Source organism: Diabrotica undecimpunctata, chromosome 4, assembly GCF_040954645.1.
Source record: "Diabrotica undecimpunctata isolate CICGRU chromosome 4, icDiaUnde3, whole genome shotgun sequence".
Lineage (NCBI taxonomy): Eukaryota > Metazoa > Arthropoda > Insecta > Coleoptera > Chrysomelidae > Diabrotica > Diabrotica undecimpunctata.
The window spans coordinates 78,894,363-78,920,337 of NC_092806.1; the positions used below are offsets into that span (position 1 = coordinate 78,894,363).

The following is a 25,975-nucleotide window of genomic DNA, read 5'->3' on the forward strand; positions in this document are numbered from 1 at the left end:
GATTGCGGCTCTAGCTGAACTGTATAAATTTGGGCTTTGTTTGTGACGTAGTAATTAATAGGAAGAATATAATGCTCTGTAGTAAGAGTAGCTTGGGTAAAATCGAGATTTGCTTTTAGAAGTTTAAGATTATCGAGGCCGATACGACCGTCAAATGTCTTGTGAAATTTGAAAAGATAAAATTTTAGGTTAATATCGGAGTTAAATTCGGGAAAAATTGGGATTTCTACACAATAATCTTGTGAATGATTTTGAAAAATTTATGTAACGATAAATGGTTCATATTTAATATTATTCTTGTAGAATTTATTGGCTATATCAGGATTAAGGAAAGATTTAGTGGCTCCTGTATCAATAAGAAGTTTAAGAGGGGGATTTTAAATTTTAATGTAAGGAAGCTCTCTTTTGTCGGCATAGGAATGCAATTCTACTACGTTTCTTCTTTTTCGTCTTGAAACGTTTGAAAATTTACATCTTCCTCATATTTTTGGCTTTCTTGCTCATAATAAGTGTAATCTGGGTATGTGTTATTGTCTATACCTTCATCGTAATTATTTTCCTCTTGTTCGATATTAAAGAGTTCTTCTACGGTGAGTCGGGGGCTGGCTGTTTGTTGAAAGCGAAAGTTTCTTTGAGATTGGGGTCTATTAAAGCCGGTTTGGCGTGTAGATACGCTCATAGGTGTTGGCTTATATGATTGAGATGGAACTGGTTTATGAAAATTGGGTTGATTAGCCCTAGAATTTTGTGCATATGGAGTGATTTGATGATTTTGTTGGAATATAGGGGGTTGAAATGTCCCTCTTGGACTATTGTTGAATTATTGTTGTTGCACAGGCATTTGATTTGGTCTAAAGAATGGCTGTGGCCATTGGGGCTTGGGCACCTCAGGCTGCCATCGTGTAGGAGCAGGTGTATGAGTTGAATTGGATCTCTGTGTTTGTGAAGTCGCAGATGGTTTATTAGAAGATGGTAAGGAATAATTATGAGTTTTTTGGAGATATCTAATATTATTTTCTTCCTGAATATATTGGATAGCAAGAGCGAGATTCGGTGGTCTCATGGATCGAATTGTTGATCCTGGGGGTTCTCTTAGGCCTGCCAAAAATGTGGTTAGAGCTTGTTGTTGGAAAAATTCTTTTTTACTTCTTTTAACTTCCTCGTTTTCCGTGTGTAATTCAATATGATTTGAAATGGTATTTAAAAGACTCATAACTTTTTCATGAAATTGATGGGGGCTTTCGTTTGGAGCATGCCGAAGGTTGACTAAATCTCTAGTTAATGAGTTTTCGTTACGTTGGTCTGCAAAATTTTGGACAAGAATTGATTTTATTGACGGTCAGTCTATACAGCCGTATACAGAAATAATTTCTCTGGCTCTTCCTTTAATTTTGTTCATAATTCCCCGGGTAAGCATATGATTTTGAAAATTTTCGGGAGTTGTATGATCCCAGAAATGGTTTAGAAGCATGGAAATAACATCAATAAAATTGTGGAGTTCATTTGGATTGCCGTCGTACTCTGGTACGATAGAAAGGTCTTTATTAACATCAAAAATGGGTGCCATATTAGAATTATTTGAAATGGATGCTGGTGTAATAATTATAGAAGGTATTTCAAACAAATTTGTGGACTTAAAAATATGATTATTGTCAACTAAATGTAAATCTGGTTTAATATTTTCACTAGATTCTATATTAGATTCAAAAATTGTTGAAAGAGAATCGCTTATTCTAAAGGATGATACTTGTGAATTGATATTAGAATTAGAAATAAGATTAAATTTGCTTACAGTAATAGGATGATGCTTGGATGCATTCCTTTTAGGTACAAGTTTCTTTTCTTCTTTAAGTTTCTTTTCAGCTTTCTTCATAAATATGTTTCTGTGCCAATTTGCCTGGAATCCGTGGGTTAAACAGCTGCAGTTTTCCCTGGATTTGGGTTCGGTAGCGGGTAAACGTTTGAAAAAGACGAGGATCTTCTGGAGACTCTCCCACTAATCCACTGAATGCGCCACTTAAGGGTTGTCACTTCCGAAGGTACTTTTTAAAAAGGCCCTTTTAAAGGTACAACTAACAGAGTAACAGCAATTTATTTAATATAATTACAACTGATTTTAAAATGAAAATTTACAGTATTTATATGAAATTAATTGATGACGACTTGTCTGCAATATGTGTCGAAACTGCTGATCGGCTGGACTATTGAACTGCTGACAATCGGGGTTAATGCATCGTAATTTGCTTCATGGGAAAATTACTAGAAAACATTATCAATACAAGGCTCACCTGGACACTTGAAAGTTCAAATCTACTAATGAATGAGCAAAATGGATTTAGACAAAATCGATCAGGCATAGATAATATACTAGATTTAGAAAGCGATATCCAGGAAGTACTAGCGATGCGACAACACTGTAAAGCAATATTTTTCGATATAAAGAAAGCATTCAACACGTGCTGGAGAAATAATATTTTAAAAAAGCTGCACTCATGGAATATCCGGGGAAACTCCCTAGAATTTATTAAGAACTTTTTACGACAAAGAGCATTTCAAGTCAGAGTTCAAAGAGTTCATATTCCGAAAAACATATTGAGGAAAAAGGAACCCTCAAGGTTCTATAATTAGCCCTACATTTTTCCTAATCGCCATAAATGATATAATAAAAAAAACAAAAACCTTTGAAAGCTTGTCTTTACGCAGACGTTGGTGGTTTATATCAAGGGCAAAGATTCTTCACTTATGTCGAAACACTTACAAAATTTTCTAAAACAACTGGAAGAATGGTCCTGCGACAAAGGATTTAAATTTTCCGTGTCTAAAACAGTTGGAATGGTATTCACTAATAAACACTTTCAGTAATCATATTAAAGTTTTTTAATTCAGAGCTCATGTTTAAAACAGACATAAATTCATAGGAATGTGGTTGGATAAAAAACTATCCTGGAAAAAACACATGTATCAACTTGTCGCATCGTGCAATAAAAGACTAAATATATTAAGAACTTTATTTAACAGGGATTGGGGCTCTGATTACGATACACTAATTAGTCTATATAAAGTATTGATTAGATTTAAAATAGATTTTGTCTCCATTGCGTATATTTCTGCATCCGACACAACACTAAAACCATTAGATAGTATACACAATACCACATTAAGAATTCCTCTGGGAGCATTTAGAACAACACCGGTAGAAAGTTTATATAGTGAAACTGGAGAACCATCTTTACTACACCGTCGCATTTATTTAACATTAACACATGCAACTTCTATAGCATCCAATCGAAATAGACCTATTTTTGATAATACATTCAATAACAAACATACACTTCAAAATAGATCTAATTCACACAAACCTTTCTATGAGAGAATTTCATTCTATCTAAGATATTTAAACCTGGATTTTCCAGATATATTTCAAACAAATTTGGACCATCCTCCACATTGGTGTACCAATATCCCCGAAATAAATTATAATCTTACTGTATTTAATAAGCATTCTACAAATCTGAATGTTATTAAAAATAACCTCAATTCAATCATAAACAAACATGGAGAAAATTGCTACAGGATATTTACAGATGCATCCAAATGCAACACAGGAGTTGGTGCTGCATATGTAACGTCTAACAATCAATATCAATTCAGACTGCCCAAATATTTCAGCATCTTCTCTGCTGAACTTTATGCAATACTCAAAGCTCTTGAACATATCAACAATAATAAAATACCAAATTGCTTGATTCTAAGTGATTCCATTGGTGTTTTACAAACCTTAAATCATATGTATGCTAAAAGCTCCCTAGAAAAAATGGTAAAATCTGAACTAAAGCAAGCTGAAGAAAATTCCAGACGCATTACCTTTATATAGATCCCATCTCATATTGGTATTGATGTAAACGAAGCTGTAAACCAGTGCGCGAGTAAGGTGTCGGAAAGTGTCGAAACAGATGTAACGGAGTGTCGGAATCCCGCGGTTGATATAAAAACGTCTATAAAAAATTTAATTACGTGTAAGTGGAATCAAGAATGGAATTATTCACAGACAACACTACGGAAAATTAAAGACAATGTTTATCCATGGCTACCTAGAACTCAAAACCGAAAACTGCAAACCATCATTACTCGTCTACGTTTAGGCCATACAAGATATACGCATTAGTACCTTTTTACCAGAGATAATCCCTCTAAATCTGACATTTGTGACGCAACAAACAGTGTTAAATATTTTTTAGTTGACTGTCCACTTTCTGTTAATGAACGCAACAGGTTCAATATTCCAAACAATATCAATAAACTCTTATGTACAGACTTAAATTATGCTGATTTGGGAAAATATTTAAAATGTATAGGATTATATCATAAAATTTAAACTATTAGAATTGTACACCTACACTGTATTCCCGCTAATCACCTTATGGTGGATGCGGTAAACTTTTTCAATAAACAAAAAATAATAAAATAAAATATGTAGTAAAAATATTAGTTATTTGAAAAAAAGTCACACTGGCCTCAAGGAAAATGAACTGGTAGACCATCTTGCTAAAGATGCTGCCCATATTGGACTACATATACTTATATTCACATCATGATACAGCAACAATATAATAACCATATAACATCTTACCACAAGATATTGCCTATATTTTTAAATACGCGACGCCAAAGAAGTTGACAGCGACAATTACACGTCTGAAAACTAATAACGGCGCATTCCCAGCTCACTTGGCTGAGTTAAATATTATCCCTTCTGGGGTATGCTCATACGATAGCATATCACATTTTGACATTAATCATATTCTTTTCAAGTGAGATAAACATATGGTAGCTGTATTCAAAACTATTAGATTTTAAAATTCAGACTCCCATAAACATCACTCACGTACTTTCCTTAGACAGCAGAGAAATATATGAACTAATATAAGTTACAAATATTTTTTAAAAACCAATATCTTATAATAAAATTCTGTGACTAAGGACTAGCTTCCAAGCCACCTTTAATCATAAGTGAAAGCAATATCATAACTACGTCATAATCAAACACAGACTACTCCAAGGTGACTTATTAAGTCCACTGTGGTTTTGTTAAGTAATGAACTCACTATATATAGCTACTTAATCCCACTGACTATGGTTTTAGCATCATAAATAACTGTAGTATGACAATATGGTGGGGAGGGTGATTCATAAATGTAACTTGATCTACTACGCACCCGATGTGCAAATCAAATACGCCGTTAAATATCACATTTTATTAGCTTTCCGTATGTATAAAATACTGAGATATCTTTCGATTAAATGGACTGTATCTTGGGTGATTCTTTTTTTGGTATTTGCAGTGGTTGAAATAACTTTAATTACTGATTTATATACATATATTAACTAAAAATGTATCGGAAAATGCAAATACAAAATCAGTGAATGAAATTCGTTTTTACAAAATAACAAAGGCGACAAATATTATTTTTGAAAAATATGTAAATAAAGAAAAACGTGACAAAATTTAGTTATCTAAATTCCCTCATACGCACATATGAGAAAACTGTACATACCCCCCATCTTGAAAGAAAGTCTTTCAATAATTTGTTTCAGCCATAAGAAGAATACACAAATTGGCTAGGGTTCTTCTTATGTTTCCTCTGGCAGTGCGATGCAAACGAAAGCCACTCGGGCCCCATCAGAACCAATATGGAAGTGGATGATTTGTCCTAAAGTCCACTGTGTAGGAAGTTAATGAGTCTCCTTAAAAAGAACAAGATTAGTTAGAACAATTAGAACATCAGTTAGTCTTCAACCATGGTTGTGTTCGGTTGTATTGTGTTGTTATCACGGTCGGCTTCCTCAATTGTGTTTGTTTATTATTGTTATTATTTTGGAGTGTTGTGGATACTACTAAACTGGTTGTAAGTTTATACCAGATTTGTTTAGTTATTCTTTAGCCTTTTGTTTACTATCACATATCCAGTTAAATATTGCAAATTTAACCTTCGACCATGATCTACATTTGCGAGAACTGCTTTACAGAATTCGCTGAAATCGACAAATATAATATATTACGTTTCATTGGGGATTATTCCAAACATTTTTGTATGAAATGCTTTGGGCTTAATAAAACGACCACAAAAACCCTATTGGACCAACATTTTTTTCATCTAAGATTTTGTTGTACTTAATGTGACTCGCCAAGCTTCAAATATTTATATAAAAAATTATCTAATTTATCAAAAGAAAACAAATATCTTTAGAGAACTTTAAAGCCGTAATTCAAGTAACTAAAAAACTAACTGATAATTTGTCTGTTTTCATTGAGGCATATGATTTATTAACTTAATAATAAACAAAAATGATGGCAAACTGAACTATGTTGCAAACAAAAGAATTTACGACATCCATAAAATAAATAATGTGATAAATCCTGACAATGTTTTAAAATCTATAAGACATATGTAACAAGATATTTTCAATATATTGTCATTTTTTTTTGCTGTTCTGATGACACTATCAAGGTCAAATTCAAGGCTCAAATTCAACTGAGATTAAGATGGTGCTGTAAAGGCTTTCTTTAAACATTAATGAAATATCTAATCACATTAGTAATATTAACAACAAATTATCTACTATACCAACTAAAAGAGAGTTATTAAAGAAAAATACATTTTATGACACCCCAGGTACCCAAACTGGAGTCCCTCAACATTTCGAATTAAGTGCAGAGAAAAAGCCAAAAATTACAGAAGAGAAATGCCACTATGTAGATATTATCAACTTAACCCCAATTTACACCCCTATACAAGTTGTTTACTTTATTAAAGAGAAGCCAGGTATCAGGGAATATATTGAATCGGATATCTTGAAAGCCATTAAGCTACATCTTGCTTTTCTACACGGCCAACCTGCTTTAGTATGTCACGAAAGATTCACCAACACAAGCGTTAAAATATTTTTGGCTTCCGAAGGACTTCCCACTAAGACTGAAGATCTACGAAACATCCTTCTAGAATTTAACCATCCTATGGAATTGGTCCAACTGAGGTGAAAGCTGATCTTGCTGCTTTTAGGTCCTCTTTCACTTCGTAAAGAATTATTCACCTGCAAAAATCAAGGAAAAGTCACCGAAATTACTATTCCGTTGACTCTCCAAAACAAAATTTTTTAATAATACGACGTGTTCTGTATGACTAAAAACCTCAATTAAGTGATGACAACTTTAGCATAGTTCTGATTAATATTCGTTCTATAAGATATAAAATAGATGAATTATCTTTGTTTCTAGAGGAATTAGGATTTTCCCCGATAGTTGCGTTTACTGAGCATTGGCTTGAAGTCAACGAGCCTTTTTTATCTAAAAATATTCTACAAATAATAATTTCTCTCCTATAACAAAATATGAATGAAGCCTTTTTTGAGTTTTCATTGGTTTATAACAAGAATGTTAATCTATACATTCTTTGCATTTATAGATCCCCCGATTCTTCCACGGAATTATTTTTTCAGAATCTAAACGATCTGCCCAATAAAAGCCACAAAATCCTATGCGGTGACTTGAATATTAATTACGCTGTTGTTTGTGCTACCCAATTATCCTTAATCAATATATTCGAATCGTATGGTTTTACAATGCACGTTCATTCTCCTACAAGAATTACTAAAACAACATCTACCATAATTGATTATATTCTCTTAAATTTTTCACTTCTTAATGTACGCTCTACAATTATTAATACAGGACTATCTGATCATGAAGCAGTATATACCAAGTTTAATACTCTCAACAAACCATCCTTGAAAACCCAACGTTTAGGTATGATTTTTTCTGCTCAGAACTTCCGAAATTTCCAAAATTTGTGTTTGACTTCTAGGTGGCACTTTCCCTCTGTGGACGTGGGAATATTAGTTCACTACTGTACATCGAAACATTTACTACCAACATCTTTGTCATTTAATATATCACCAAGTACAGAGGAACCTATCTCAAACTTATCAAAACAGCTAAAAAAAAATGTACTATCAAAATCGTCTGGCTCTAAAAATGTTTCAAAAGAAACTTGGTCCATAAGAAACGATCTTCGAAATAAAACTAACACAGCTCAAACATTTTCTCTTTCAAACCCTGAAAATATAAATGAATACTTCGTTAATGTGAGTAAAAATATAACATCAACTATTTACCACATCTACCTATTTCCTATCTCCCCAATATAAAAAAGGTCTCGAATTCATTCTTTCTAAGACCAGTTGATAAATCTGAACTGATTCAAACAATTCTTCTTTGTCAACCATTTTCCATCCACTCCTGAATGTAGGTCTCTCCCAATTGCTTCCATCTTTCTCTATTTTGCGCCAATCTAATCCACTGTTTGCCTGCCACTGTTCTTATGTTATCTACCCAGCTTTTTTGAGGTCTTCCCATGCTTATTGTTGTCGTCCTTGGTCTCCATTCTAGAATTCTCCGTATCCACCTCTTGTCATTATATCGGGCTACGTGACCTGCCCAGCGCCATTTCATTTTTGCAATTTCTTCCACAATATCCCTAATCTTCGTTCTACGTCTTATCTCGGTGTTTCTAATCTTGTTTCTAAGTGATATTCCAAGCATAATTAGTTCCATTGCTCTCTGCGTTGTTTCTAATTTTTTTGCAGATTTTTTGGTAAGGGCTACTGTCTCCAAGCCGTAAGTACAAACTGGTAGTATGCATGTGTTATATACCTTTTTCTTTAAGTTTACAGGAATGGAGGTGTTTTTCAAGATATATGCTAATTTGCCGAAAGCGCCCCATGCCAGTTGTGTTCTTCTTTTGATTTCAGCATCTTGATTTGGTTTTCCTAGTTTGATAACATGACCTAGATATACATAATGTTCAACATTTTCTATGGTATGATTTTTTATTGTTATATTTGTCTGGTCTCGGCTCAGTATTTTTGTTTTGCTGTAGTTCATTTTAAGCCTACCGCTCCTGAAACTGCATTTAATTGTTGTAACATATCATTTAGTTCTTGGATATTATCGGCTATTAAAACTATGTCATCTGCGAATCGCAAGTAGTTTAAGTATGATCCGTCGACGTTGATACCCTTATTGTTCCATTTTAGTTTCTTAAAAATGTCTTCTAGAGCAAGGGTAAATAGTTTGGGAGAGATGGTGTCTCCTTGTCTTACTCCCCGTTGTAGTCTTATGGGATTAGTTTTTGTGCTTTCGTCCAGCTTTATCTGCATGGTGGCATTTTCATATATGTTTTTAATTATGTTAATGTATCTTGAATCTATACGTGCATTTTCTAGAGATTCAAGCACTGCCCATATTTCGATAGAATCGAATGCTTTATGGAAATCGACGAACGCCATATGAATTGGAACATTATACTCAGTGCATTTTTCTATCAGTGTTCTTACGGTGTGCAAGTGGTCTATGGTACTAAAATGTTTTCTGAATCCAGCCTGCTCGATAGGTTGATAAAAATCGAGCTTATGTGTTAGGCGGTTGGTTATGATTTTAGTTAGTAATTTATACAGATGTGAGAGCAAGGATATTGGTCGGTAATTCTCGATGTTTGCTTTTGCTTGCTTGCTCAAACAATTAATAGTATCAAAAGCAAATCTTTATGTAGTACTGATGAACTATCCATAAATTTTTTTTAAATCTCCTAAAAAATGTGTTGGAAGTATCTACTGGTCTCACTAATTAAAACGATTCCTTTGAAATACATATATTTCCAGATTGCCTAAAGACAGCCATTATTATTCCGTTTTATAAGGGTGGTGAAAAATCGAATTTCTTTAACCATAGACCTATTGCCTTATTACTGGTCCGATCCAAAATTATTGAGAGACTTATAAAACCCCGACATATGTAGTTTCTCGTTGAAAACAACATTTTATCACAAAGTCAGTTCGGCTTTTTATCCAATAAATGTACCAGTGATGCTATGTTTTCTGTACTACATGAGGTATATCAAGCACTAAACAATAATCTTTACACTAACACTGTTTTCTGTGACTTTGTCAAAGCTTTTGATTGTGTAAATCACAACATTTTGATAAAAAAAACTAAATTTCTACAGAATTCGAGGTATTTCTTTGAATTGGTTCCAATATTACTTGGGGAATAGGCAACAACTAGTTAGAGCAAATGTGACTGACTCTAGTCACAAAAGCATTGTATGTGGAGTACTACAAGGTTCAGTATTGGGTCCTCTACTTTTCTTATCTTTATAAATGACGTAACTAACTTAAAAATTGATGAACAGATTTTTCTTTTTGCTGATGATACCAGTATCACCTGGAGGAACTTCATGCAGGTTATACAGAGAACTTCTTCTTATCTACTTAAAATAAAAACCTAGTCCGACTCTAATTTACTCTCTTAACATAAATAAGACGGTAGCATTATCCTATAAAGCAGCTCTTCAACCCTTGCTTCTTAATTACAGCCAGATCAGTATCATCAATTCTGTAAAATTTCTTGGTATTTTTATAGACAGCAATCTTAAATGGTCCCTTCATATTGCTTTTTTTAAGTAAGAAACTAGCCTCAGCCTGCTATGCAATAAGATCTGTTTCGAAGGAAATCAATTTAGCATCTTCCAAAATAATATATTTTTTTTTGTTCTAGTCTCATCTTCGACATGGTCTTACTTTTTGGGTTCAAGTACAGCTGCCCAATCTGATGTTATTCTTAAATTACAAAAAAGACCAATACAGTATCTTCTATCACTCTTCTTTTAACTCTTCTCTCTTTATATATTTTAGGAATTGTTTGCTTAATTCGTAAACACCTACATGTTTTCCAGCAAGACCTAATCATAACTACTCCATCAGAAATTTAACCTTTGATGTATATTTACCGACCCCGTCCAGTGAGTTAGTAGTAAAGAAATCAATATTATATTCGGCAAAAAAATTCTACAACCATCTCCCTTTGCAACTTATATTTGCAACTTTAGTTTGCTGTAGTTCCGTAAAATTACAAAAGCCTATCTACCTGAAAGACCATATTATTTAGTAAAAGTGTTTTTAACGAATAACTAAGAAATTACAGTACGTTTAGATACAAGTAACTAAAGTATTTTTATATATATTTGGGTATCACATGCAGCTACTTAAACTTATTAGTTCGTAAGGTTTTATTAGGCAATTTGCAATTTATTTAAATTTTACAATATATTTCGTAATTGTGGTTTTGTGATTTAGGTAATTTTAGTAAATTTTAAATTGTTATTGTTATGTTTCTTGTAATAAATACTGTATAAAAAAACTGTATAAAACTTTTTGTAAGCTTTGTCCATAAAATTTTACAATTTTCAGTGACAATAAAGCATATTTCTATTCTATTCTAAATCATTGATCCTTAATTTAAATCTATTTTCTTTTCATTTTAGCCTGGACTGCAATTCAGATAAATACTAAAATGACCATCGCTACTACAGCTGCTGTTGAAGCTGTTTCGAAGTGGTCTAGCCGATTAAACTTAATTTCTATGAAGCTCTTCTCTGTTATAGAGTTAAGAGGTCTTCCAATAAAAAAATGTGAGAGAGTGAGTCAGAAAAGGTCATTAGGATCAGAGGAAAGAGGAGTTAAAGGCCGTGAATTTAAAATTGACTCAACCTGAACTAAAATAGTTTGAAAATTTTCATATACGAGAGAAGCCTCGGAGAGAACACGCTATATAAGTGCCTTTATTGATGTTACACCAGTCTCCCATATTCCACCGAAATGAGAGGAGTAAGTGGGAATAAAGTGTCAAGCAATTCCTTGGGGGGCATAATAGAAAGATATTTCATTATTAATATTAAAAATTTTTTCAAATTCCAAAAGATGATTGCCACCTACAAAAGTAGTACCATTGTCTGAATTAAGAGCTTGGGGTTTTTGCGGTCTGGAAATAAATCGCTTTAAAGCTGCTATGAAGGCAATACTTGTCAGGTTAGGTGTGATTTCTAGGTGAATGGTCTTCGATGAGAGACCAATAAAGAGGCTATCAAGGGCCTTACAAGTTTTGTATCCACGACCGCGTCTATCTTTTAAAACGAAAGGTCCCGCCTAGTCAACTCCAGTGTTAATGAAGGGAAAGTGTGAAGTGACACTGACTTCAGATAGATTTCTCATTAGGGGAAAGTTGGAAGCGGATTAGGCAGCGATAAAGTATCTGACGCTCTAGAGCCTTGTCATTTATTGACCAATGAGTTTCGCGAATTGAATAAAGCAAAATTGCTGCGCATCGGCATGCATGAGCCTCAGATACTCATGTTCAAATAATCATTTGGAAAGACGATACTTTGGAGAAATTATGATAGGATGTTTCTTATTATATAAGCAAGAAGATTGATGTACTCTACCCCTCACCCAAAGTAATCCTCTTGCATTAACAAATGGATTCAAAGATAACAGTTTACTGCTAGGTGGTATAGACTTGCCATTTACCATTGCCTTACTACATTCAGAATAAAATGATTCGCGTTGAGAGAATTTGATTAAATCATTTAAAGCTAAGTCAATCTCTTTCACAGAAAGAGTTCCAGATTTTATTTGTTAGTCCTTAAGTATAACAGATAAGTTATGAATGAATCTAAAAGAGTGGGCCAATGAACGCTTTAAACGCTCGATTTTACAATATCGCTCAAAGAAATTTAAAACTTTCCATAAACACCATTGAAATTATTTTTGGCTGCTTAATTTCAAGTTTAATTTTAAATTCTAAGAATATAAATGGCCATTCTTCAATAAATTCCAAAAGGAATTCGGGACCATTCCACCAAAAATTACAGGATATAAGACAAGAGGGATCGACTCTACTAGAAATAAAATCTGCGGGATTTTTGTTCGTGCTTACATATCGCCAGCAAAAATTTCTGGTGACAGATTAAATGTCTGACGCCCTGTTAGCTACGAATGTAATAAATAACGTAACGTTTGAATCGACAAGAGAGGTATTGTCACCCTTTTCAAAGGTGCCACCTTAGATTTGGCGCAGAGCAATTCGATTTAAACTTTGCCAAACGTATTAATGGAGCGAACGTAAATGCAAGACCCACAAGCAAGCTCGAATGCATCACAAAAACCGAAAAGTTCAACGAGGAGAGAATCCTTTAACTTAACGTTATGTGGTACATTGAGATTATTTAATTGAAACAGTTGTTCTCGAAAGGCTTAGTCTTAATTTGTAAAGATACAGATTGGTCCCAACTTAAGTTATCTAGCCACAATTGTTGCATTAACACTTTGGCCTTGATAATGACTGGACTTACGAGATCTAACGGAACAAATATACTGGCAACACTTAAAAGTATCGTGCACTTCGTTACCAGTCTAGAACGAACTTCGAAAGAAATAGTATATTTGAGTGAATCGGAATTTGGAAACCAATTAAGACCCAATGTTTTGGTGCCATAATTGGAACCAAAGATATATGTAGAATCCTGAGATTTAATAATTTTTTTGATGACTTTTACAATCAGGGCTTCGTTGGATACCCATTTACGAAAAAGGAAAAAACCTTTAGCCAATATGATTATGATTTGGTTAAAATGCAAAATAAATTCGGAAATGGAATCGGAACCAGTTAGTAGGTCATCCACATAGAAGTGATAAGCAATAGTTTTAGATGCTTCAGGATAATCATTTAAGCGTACCACAGAAAGTGGTATTAAATATCGAGTAGCTTAAAAGCAGTAGACAAAGCAGTACCGTAGGTTACAGTATTCAGACAAAAGGTTAACAAAGGTTGGGAAGGATTCGATCACCAAACTATATGCTGAAGGTTTCTTTGAGAAAGATCGATTAAAACATGACGATACAATTTTGCAATATCAGCGGATGTCACAGAAGAATGTTGTCTAAATCTCAGAATTATTGTAATTAAATCATTTTGAACTACTGGACCTACCATTTTTAAGTCATTTAGAGAAACTCCAGATATAGTGGGCGATGAACCTTTAAATACAACTCGAAGTTTAGTAGTTAGGCTATCCTCCTTTTTCACTCCATGATGAGGAAAAGAAATTAACTGCAGACTGCTCATTACATGGAGACATGCGATCCATAGATAAATATTAGTTCATCAAATCAGAATATTTTTCCTTTAACATAGGATTCTTGTTAAACTTATGTTATAAATTTACTTTTAGCATTTGATTTTGACTCACCTAATTTATCAAGAGAGTCCTTAATGGAAGTTGATACGATGAACCTGCCTTTTTTTATGTCACTATGAAAGAACTGAAAATGTTAACATTACAGATTGTCCGGTTAGACTTATTTTGAGACTTGGACCAGAAACAACCCATTCTAATCTCGTTTTCTGTACGACGGGACCAACGCGGTTTAATTTTATCTGTTCCACATAAAGCAAGTTATAAAATAGGGCTGCTACAATTAACAGATCTACTGGTGAGTTAATATGTTGGGTCAGATAATTGAATAATAGAAGAAATTCTTTAACAAAATCTTGCCAAGCATTTGTTACTATTTTATATTGCCAAAATTTGTCAACTGTATGTCCGGCATTAACATAAGTCTCGTCCAGCTAATAAATTTTTTATTTTATATAATAACAAAAGTCTAGTAAAGTCTAATTAGTGGTTTAATTCTACAATTTATAGTGATGAACTACATGTACAGAAAACTGAGACAACGAAATAAGATCCGATGAAGACTATTCCAAGAGGAAATCGAAATCTTGACGTTAGTATTGATGTCTAAAAAGAAGAATTTAATGAAAAATTTGAAATATTTTTACTTGTAAGTATCTGTAATCAAATATCTGTAATCTGTGAGCGTGACAGTTGTTTACACGATGAGATGTCCAGATGATCCAATTTCTACTTATCTTCATAAAAATTACATAGGTATTTTATTAATTTCGCTATAAGTTCACTACCATAATATTTACGATTTAATGTCAAATTAACGGTTTTTTAAGCAGCACTGAAGCGTAGATAACAAAGACGTAGAAAAATTATAATCATCGTAAAATTATAAATTGTTGCAAATAACGGCTATTACGAATTTAAAAAGATGGTTTCGGTTCGTCAGATTCAAAATATATAATGAAGAAAAAACAAATGCATATATATATATATATATATATATATATATATATATATATAATATATATATATAATATATATATATATATATATATATATATATATATATAATATATATATATAATATATATATATATATATATATATATATATAATATATATATATATATATATATATATATATATATATATATATATATATATATATATATATATATAGATAGATAGATATATAAATATTTATATAATCCAATACAAATTAAGGAACACTCGAAGAGTGGTGGGTTTTTCGGTCAAAGAAAGTGGAGAAATAAAAGAAGGAAGGTGGCTACTTCATCTATTTATTGAAGACGTTTCGCTTCCTAATCAGATCGCATCATCAGTTCATCTAAAAAGAACAATATGAAAAACCAAACATCCATGGAAAAGTTATTATAAGTGTGTTACCTTAAAAAGATATGTAGCAGTCAAAGATATTAAATGTGTAAAGAAGCTTATGATAATGGACATTATAATATTATGTTGTATAGACAATTAATTGGAACTGAATACAGTTTACAAATTAACTCAACTTAGCACAGCAAAAGACATGTGGTAATGGTACATGTATATAAAAAATATGTAAAAAAACTTAAGTAAAAAACATTAATTTATAGGAAACCAAAAAGATCATAAGATGCACTTCCAACAGTATAATATTAGTTAAATTTGATTTTAACTTTAGTTAACATTATTAAAATTGAATTATAAAGATATTTAAAGAAAAATATATAATAAAGTTACCACTCTTAAGCTTCTCAGTCGCTGTAGGTGAAATGCGACAAGCAGTTAGGTACCACGCCGAACGAAAAAAGACAGTGGCCTTGAGGTCAAAGTATGACAGAACAGCAAGGCGTATTTTAAAAAATCTTTCTTATGTGACAGTGATCTCCCTGTCTGCCCGATGTAGCATGAGTCACACTCAGCACAAGGTATGTGATAGATGACATTTACTTGTTCCAGAAGGGACAAGGGTGTTTTAGTTTTAGAAAACAAATTCCTGACAGTCTTAGCATTCTTAACCGCAATTTTAACCGGTACGTTTTTCTGTTTTTACAGTTTAATAAGTTTTTCAGTAACTTGAGGAAAATAAGGTAAAGATGAGTAATGGGTGGTTGGAGTCCCAAGTACAGAATTAGGCAGAACAGTGTTATTAACTGAATTATTCGATAATATTCTGAGTTGGTCACCATTGGTTATGTCATTTAAAGTGGAACCATAACTTCGTGCATAAAGGTATTTATTAATGAGGGAAGATGGATATGAATTCTCAATTAGAATATTTCTAAGTAATTGAAGGGATTCCCTTCGATTAACCGGATGTGTCAGTCTATTTATCCTACAGCTTAAAGCTTTAATTAGGTTTAATTTATATTTGAAGGGATGACAAGAATTGAGAAACCTATTAGAGGCCATTAGTTTCCTATACCAACTTGTAGTTAAGGTATTGTCTCCCATTCTAATGACACGCATGTCTAAGAAGGGAATACTATTTGTGGTGGGGTACTCAAGTTCAGCAGTGAACTGTAAGTGAGGATCGAACTCGTTGAATAAAGACAAGGTGGCCTGATAGAAATCTAAAAGACCCAAACGGTCAGATACTAAACCATCTAATACAAAATTAACTAGGATGGGAGAGATTGAGGAACCCATATCTGTCCCAAAAATTTGAAGATAATATTTGTCATCAAAGACCAAAAAATTAATGTCAAATACTAATTGCAACAGTTCTGCACATACATCCCAAGATACAGGACAGTTAGGTTGGATAGAATTCCAATGATTTCTTAATGAGGTTAAGAAGGAAATTAATTAATACCATTGATTTCAAATAAGAATTCGATAAGCACCAACATTAATGGAATACTATTAAACCTTTGTTAACTTCTCAACGGTTAACTAGTTTTACTTAATTATTGATTTACCGAAAAATGCGGCAGACAAACAAAGAAAACATGGAGAAACGACTTACCGTGAATGTCATCTACACAAATACGAAGATCTTCTCTGAAGGCGGGCAGATGAGGATGGCATCGACAAGTACACATATCTTGTTTTGAAATTGTGGTAGCAGTGCCGCGGCTTATCTCTACACAAGTTTCTGGTACGCATTTTGTATTGGAATCTGAAATAAAGTAGATTAATATAGTATATACACCTCAAATAAAATGTACATATTAATAATAAATTTGATGATTTTGATTTTTCCCAGTCCACTTGGTTTAAACAAATTTATTCAACAAATAAATGGCTCAGGTTGATGGTAAATGGCCGTATTTTTTAAATCGTTCTTTTACAGTAGAAATATGGTATAAGTAGCTGATCTGACAGATTTATTGTAGAGTCTTCTCAAAAAATTATAAATTTATGTAATTCATTTTATAGAGGACAACGAATAATACAACGACATAGATAAAAGTCTGTTCTTCCCTCACATTCCATGTTTTGCCTTTATTAAGACTCATATGGCAGTGACATATCAAAGGCATATTAAGAGGAAAAGAAGATATTCTTAAGCAAATGCCCCACTAACAGAGTGGTATCATTATATATATATATATATATATATATATATATATATATATATATATATATATATAATATAAAATTAGATTATATTACATGTTTAACTAGATTTTATTATGTATTATATTTATATATTTATATATATATATATATATATATATATATATATATATATATATATATATATTTCAATATTCCCAGAGCCACCATAAGTTACTGTAAAATTGAAAAATTTCACAAGATAACGCATGGACCAGATCCATTGCTTTCTAAGAATGAAGAGGAACAACTTAAACTCTAGATTTTTCATTGTCACAATAGAGGATTTCCTGTTCGTTTTGACGACATTAAGGACTCCGTTAAAACATTTTTAGACAGTAATCCTAAAGTGAATCTATTTGTTAAAAATAGAACAGGTACAACATGGCTATCTGCATTTTTGAAGCGCAATCCTAACATTTCCCTAAGAACTTCAGAGGAAGTGATATCCGCAAGTTCAAACAATAACCAAATAGACATTACCAAATGGTTTAACAACATAAAATCATATCTAGATAAAAAAGGAATTGAACACATTCTTTAAGACCCAACAAGGATCTTTAATGGTGACGAGACATGCTTTTATTTATGTCCCAAAAATAAAAAGGTTTTGGCTATGAAGGATTTTAGAAATGTCTAGGAAATTGAACATAATCCAAAGGTTAACTTAACAGTAATATTCACATTTTCTTCAATAGGAAATATTTTATCTTCGATGATAATCCCATAAGAGATTGCCTAATGATATATTATGTGCTGTGCCGAATTCGTGTGGCATTGGTTTAACAGAAAATGGCTGGATGGATAACAAAAATTTTTACGAATACATTGGAAATATATTTAACCCTTATTTAGATCAAAATAATATTACACGTCCGCTGATACTTTTTGTTGATGAGCATAAAATTCATTTAACTGTACAAACAAGTCAACTTTGTAGAAATTTGAAAATTATTTTAGTAGCTTTATATCCTAATGCCGCGAAATTAATGCAACCAGCGGGTGTGGCTGCGTTTAAGCCTCTAAAAACTTTTTGTAACAAAGCTGTGCTTCAGTTTAGGAGAGACAACCTCCAAGTGTTAACAAAAGTACAGTTTGCTCCAGTTTTAAAATCTGCTATAGAGATGTTAAGTCCAAATATTATCAGAAGTGGGTTTAGGGCATGCGGTATATTCGCTTGGAATTCGTCTGCACTTGACTATTCAATATGTCTTGGGAAAGAATTTAAAACTAAAGGTAATCTGGATAAGCACAAAGACTTGCTAACACTTATTGATCCAAATACAACAATTTCTTATAAACAATTTTGTGAAATAGTTGGCAATAACAAAATTAAACAGCTATGTCGAAATAATTGTAAAACTGAATCTGATGATTACCAAATATTGAAACAAATCTTTTCAGCATTTGCAAAAAAATCGTCAGTAGAAATTTATCCAAACCACAAAGAGAAAATGTTTTAGACGAAGAAGCAAAAGTTTTACAAACAAGTAAAGTAATTTTTGAGATAAATGATATACCTTAAATCGAGAACGCAACCTTAATAGCACCCGAAAATAATCAGATTTTTAACATGCAAGGAATAGAAGACCATACAAATCAAGTTAAGTCAAGTTTGACGAAAACGGTTAAAGAAGATCTATCCGAAAAACCCTAAACATTTCTGAAAATATACCTGTAAATACTACAAATAAATCTATTGCGACTTACTTAGTATGACCATATACTCCTGCACGAAAAGGTAAGAAGCAAATCCAAAAGCTTTTTGCACTCTCCCATGTATTTCAGTCTAAAAATGTCCACCGAAATACAAAGATGAAAATCTATAAAACCTTAATTCGACCAATAGCATGCTATGGCAGTGAAGCATGGATCCTGAGTGAAACATCCAAAAGCAAACTCGATACATTCGAAAGGAAAGTACTGAGGAGAATACTAGGGAATACTCACTACCTGTGAGTGAAAACGGAATATCAGAAGTCGACACAACAGCGAGCTTTATCAACTTTATAGGGAAGCACCACTGTCAGACTCCATTAGAATACAAAGATTGCAATGGGCCGGACATGTGATAAGAATGGGAGAGGTTAGGCTACCAAAAGAGCACTGAATGCTAGAATGCAGGGAATGAGACTGGTTGGAAAGCCAAGAAAGCGCTGGGAAGACACAGTAAACAGCGACGCACAAGCCCTTTTAGGAGTTCGTGTATGAAAAAGATCAGCCACAGACAAGCAAGGGTGGAGGCAAAAAATAAAGGAGGCCAAGGCTTAATTTGGGCTGTAGTGCTGTAGAAAAAGAAGAAACTGAAAAGCTTCCATTTTTTCTAACTTCATCAGATATAAGAAATACAGAAAACGAAAAAATGAAACAAAAAATAGACAAGGAGCGTAAAAAAGAACAGAGAAAACTCGAAAGAAAGAAATTATTCAGATTATGAAAGGAAACAAAGAGAAAATAAAAAGCTCGAATAAGAAAAAAAAATTGGCTAAAACTTTAAATAAGTCTGAAGAGGAAAGTAGACAAGCCATAGAAATGACCTCAACAAAACTGAAAAAAGGTGTAAAAGTTTACTTTCCTATTGCAAAATATCAAGAAGGTCAAAAAAAGCATTGAAAGTGTTAACACCTCTACACCAGGAAAGTTGAAGTAACAATATTGAGGTTTTTGAGGCTCCACTACCTGAATTTGTTAAAGTTCCTACACAACAATTTCATTCTTACACAAAATCATCAAGCTCTGTAAATAACCAAAATAATATTGATATTTTCAAGCATTCACATACACCAGAAGCGAATTTATGATTATCTCCAAAAATATTTCTCGCCCACAATCTCCAAGCCCTGGCGTCTCTCAAGACGTCAAAAAGCCGTGGAATTATGATGAAATAAATGAGTTAAAAACAACTTAAACTTAACCTTAAATCATTCGGACTGTAACACCGTTCGCCTAAAGCGTACAAGGCAGTCCGTGAAATGGCGCATAATTTCAGTCAAACAAAGTAATAATGATTGTAATACAGCGTTTGCCGACAATACCTGTATTGACTAGGCTTTTCACGGAATGACGTGTTACACCGATTGCCTACTACATATATATATATATATATATATATATATATATATATATATATATATATATATATATAGTAAACTCTTAAATATTGGGGAAAGAGTATCAATTGTTTTGCCGAACGTTTTCGCCAAAGAGAATTAATTTGGCTTCTTCAGGGCTGAAAGAGAATAAATTATAATTAGATACCATATATTATCTATTAAAAACATTATTGATCATACCGTAACTTAGAATTGTAGAGTTAGAATATTAAAAAACTTTGCTAGTAACAGCATAATGGTGCTTTTTGTTACTATGTGCAAAAAACAGTTTTTTTAACGTTGGAAACGTAAAGGTTTACCCAAGGTTAATAGAAAAACCCAATGTAACTACATTTAAAAGGAGGTAATTCTTTGAATTGTCGGCAATAACTAAATTTTTAATTGTTAGAAAGTTTAAATGTGAGGTTCTCTTTTAGCCAGAACGCATGTACTGACAAATTAATTAGTTCTTTCGAATCTTTATGTCGTTAAGGTTCATTGGTAAATGAATGGTCAACCGAATAAAATTAAATCCCAGTATAGGGAAATATTATTTTAGATTTTATTTTTTAATTATATTATATTGTTCATGTATTATTATAATATCTTATTAAGATGTATCTAAGAAAAGCAAGGGAATGTTTTTTAGTTAATGAAAAATTATTAAAGTAGGTTAGTTATTAATGGATATATCAGTCAAGTTAGTTATCTGTGATGTTGTATTGTTCTTGGTATCTGATTTAAGTAAGAAGTGGTATATATCGCTTAGATTCTTAATGTCACTCTTAACATTAATGGATAAATCGTTAAGGAAAATATAAGACATTTCAATGAACTCTCTTTTAGATTTATTGTTCTCACGGTGGAGAATTGTGGTGTTAGTATAGTCCATGAGCTGACCAGTGGAATGGACATGTTTAGCTAATGCAAAGCGGTCAGGGTGAAGTCGAGAATCACTTTTGTATAGTGGAATACGTGATTTCAGTAGACAGCCCTGAAGAAGCCAAATTAATTCTCTTTATCGAAAACGTTCGGCGAAACAATTGATACTCATTAGAGTCTTTCTTGCAGATTTCCCCAATATTTAAGAGTTTACTATTTAACTTATCTGCAAAGATTAAATTTATTTTCTTTATATATATATATATATATATATATATATATATATATATATATATATATATATACATATATATATACATACATATATATATATATATATATATATATATATATATATATATATATATATATATATATGTATATATATATACATATGTATCCACATTATATTATTTTTATATCCATTTTATTATTATTATTTATTATTATTTACCATCCAGGGTTGAATCGATTCCAATAATTGCGAATTTTTAGTACCGGTCATAGTACATAGTAAGATATACCGTTTTCTAGAAAAATCAATTTTAATTTTTCAATTTTTCGTTTTTTGCTAATGAAAGTTAAATTAATAGGTACCTTAATTAATTTTATAAATTATCTTTTGTTTCAATAAATGCAGCTCACAATTCGTAAAAAAAGTTTGGGAAAAAAGCAAACAATCTAATTATAACGTTATTTTATTTAAAGGGTTTGAAAAACAAATTGTTAATTACGATAGAACGAAAATAACACGAAAGAATAAGTATCAAAAGTAGATAGTTACAAATGATGCTCGATGACCATTAGACTCTATGCATAAATTTGCCCTTTTGCTTAAAGAATTCGAAATTCTTGCAAAAATTCCAAAGATATTTCTAAATTCGTTGCAAGCATCTTGTATCCTTAGCCAGAGTTGTTCACGATTTTGTATCGGTACGGGATAAACAAATGCTTTTATGTATCCCCAAACAACCCCAGGCGTCCTTGCTGGCGAAGCAACTGGGCCGCCTCTTCCAATCAAGTCGTCTTATTATCAAGAAAGTCTCGTACATTAATACTAAAGTGGGCCAGACATCCGTCATGAAGAAACCATAAGTTTTGCTGAATGTTTAAAGGCACATCATCTAACGAATTAGGTAAAACCTTTTGCAGGAAATCAGCACCATTTAAGCGAGCAGGCAATTCCATAGGCCCAAGTAGATAATCGTTAATTACTCCTACTCAAACGTTTTTGCTAAACGTATGCTAATGCTTAAATTCTTATGTACATTAGGCACATTAAAAATTCCATTTTTTGTAAATATAGCTATGTCGCAAAACAAAATGTATCTGACAAAATCTTTATTTTAATTTTTCTTTTGTAACCATCTAGCGAATTTTTCACGATCAGGCAAATCTCCTTGCAGCAGTGCTTGTACCTTTGTAAAATTAAAAGGATATAAATTTTCGTTGTGTAAGATATTTCCTACGAAAAATTTTAAAATTGTGGAATACATGTCAGATAGTCTTCGAAAGCTAATTTCTGGAATTTCCTCAACTTTCATTACAATAACATCTTCATGTTAATCGTTGATGAAGAGCTGTAAATTTTGAGTGCGTGGGATCACGATTGGGAATTGTTTTTAGGGTATCAACTTGCTGCTTGAGAGTTACACCTCATTTCACGATAAACTAAAGCAGATCAGCGTATTCGTCATTAGTAAAAACCATTTTTGTTGAATTCAAATTATTACATTTGAATGCCACAAAGAAAAAAACTAAAAGATAAACTTGGTGAACTGACCACAATTTGACATTGAAAAAGTAGGTTATACTTCTGTTGACAGGTCCACAGCCAACTAGTGCAAAAAAAATTCATTTAACTTTCATGACGAAAAACGAAAAATTGTCAAATCGATTTTTTCAGAAAACGGTGTATCCTATCGACTTTAGGAGTAAGAGTACCTTTAAGCACTAGAATATCTAAAAATTTAATAATCTAGTTTGACGAATGCTTAAAAGGTAAAGCCAAAAAAGTTATGCGTTAAAATAACCGTTGACCTACCCAAAACGGACGCCTATGATCGGTACTAAAAATTAGCAGTTGATGAAATTGATTCAACTCTGGAGGATAAATACTCGTACCAGTTTTTGTTTTTTTAACGTTCTGGCGTACTGGCGGTATTTAAAAAAACTAATTACAAGGCGCCATCTTCAAAGAGCTCTAGCTTCCTTAGGAAGCATTTTTGAACTAGGAGAATTGAGTTAAGTTATCTTAAAATTATCTGAGGAATCTCCGGTCTTCGTTTGCCAGGAGAGTTTCTGGATACCCTGTATATATATATATATATATATATATAGATATATATATATATATATATATATATATATATATATATATATATATATATATATATATATATATATGAAAATTACTTAGTTCTCGGGAAGAACCGCGTTGAGAATTTATTACTCGACGTTTCGGCACCCATTTTGGAGCCATTATCAAGAGTGATACGGTTCGGTTCGAGTTCGGGGTCTCAATCTGTCTACTTCCCTCACTCGAGACGTACCAGTATCGTGTTCTGGCAAAAAAAGCTTTTTCATTGGGTCAGATTATGTTAACTATATTCGCAACACTCCCTAACTGATTTATGTGGATCTGTTTATGATAAGAACAAAATCTAAACATGTAGTTTGATCATAAGTTGACAACTAATTTTATTTTAGTCTGACCTAATAGAGTTGGTGTTTTGTATTGATCAGAATGTGACAATTGTACACTTAACATAATATGATCAGACATTATTTAGTCCTTTCGATGTACTTATTCTTCTTAGTCGTTAACTTAACTGAATTAGAAAGTGACGCATCACAAACCAGCACTTTACATTCAACTCGATCATACAATGGAATATCGATGGATTCTTCTATCGCTTGGCTATGCTACAGATTATCATTGCCGAAAACTGTCCGGACATAATCTGTCTGCAAGAGACCAATTATTTAAAACCCCAACAGAAATACAGTCCTAAACAATACATATGTTTCATAAAGACAGGATGCTTGTTAACCATGCTAGTGGTGGTGTTATGACATTAGTAAAAAAATCTTTTTGCAAATGCAAATTTATTTCCCGTAGTAAGCAATTTAGAAGCTATAGTCATCAAAATTGATTCCTTGATGTCAGTTTATCTATGTAATATCTACATTCCTCCCAACTCACAGGTAAATTATGCAGATATACTGCACCTTATACACCAAATTCCAACACCACGTATAGTCGTCGGTGACTTTAATGGACACAATATAATATGGGGATCTTCTAACACAAATAAGATCGGAAGAATAATAGAAAACCTAATACATAACGTTAATTTAAATTTTCTTAATGATGGAACCCCCACGAGGTTCAACTCAGCATCAGGAGAATCCCCTTCAATTGACCTAAGTCTCTGTGATCAAATTTTAACTCCTTGCTTATCCTGAGAAGTTTTGTCGTTCAACTACGGCAGCGACCATCACCCCATAAAAATCTGCAATACTAACACCCTACCGGAACCAAAAGACACCTTTGTCTTAAAATGGAAAACAGAAAAGGCTGATTGGGTGAGTTTTTCAACATATATTGATAATTCCGTAGAAATGTGTGAAATAAATTACTGTAATATCTATAGAAGAATCACCAATTTTAATGACTTAATACTAAAAAGTGCAGAACCCTACATTCAAAAAACAAAAAAAATTCACAATCATCATCCAGTACCATGGTGGAATAAGGATTGCAAAGAAGCAATACAGCAAAGTAAAAAAGCTTTAAATAGGTTTAAACGGCACAAAACCCAGGAAAGTAAAATAGAATTCAGACGATTAAAAGCTAGAGCCCAATTAATCATAAAAAATTCAAAAAAAGCCTCATGGTCAAAATACGTCTCAGAAATAAATAGTTCTACTCCAATGAGCGAAGTTTGGAAAAGGGTAAAGAAAATTTCCGGTTTAAAGTATTCTTCATCAATTAACACTCTTAAAATAAACAATACCACAGTCTCTTCTTCACAAGACATTGCTAACACTCTTGCTTTCACATTTGAATAACATTCCTCTAGCGAAAACTACGACATTAATTTTAGGGACTACAAGCTAAAGACAGAACGCACCATCTTGTCTCTAGAAGAATCCCACGAAAACCCCCTATCTCAACCTCTTACTATTATAGAACTAAATAACTCCTTACAAGATATGAAAAACTCAAGTCCAGGACCCGACAATATTCCTGTTGTATTTCTGAAGCATTTATCAATATTAGCAAAACAACATCTACTAAAAATTTTCAATCAAATTTGGCAACAACGACAATATCCGTCTATATGGGCA

At 32.5% G+C, this 25,975-nt stretch overlaps 1 protein-coding gene across 1 annotated transcript in view; it reads right to left on the minus strand.

Moving 5' to 3' along the window:
- sha (shavenoid) overlaps positions 1 to 25,975 on the minus strand; it is a 641,875-nt gene that overhangs the window by 311,201 nt on the left and 304,699 nt on the right. Inside the window, exon 3 of the mRNA XM_072529817.1 lies at positions 17,056 to 17,208. Within this exon, the coding sequence (XP_072385918.1) occupies positions 17,056 to 17,208 (153 nt within the window). The remainder of the gene's footprint in view (positions 1 to 17,055; positions 17,209 to 25,975) is intronic.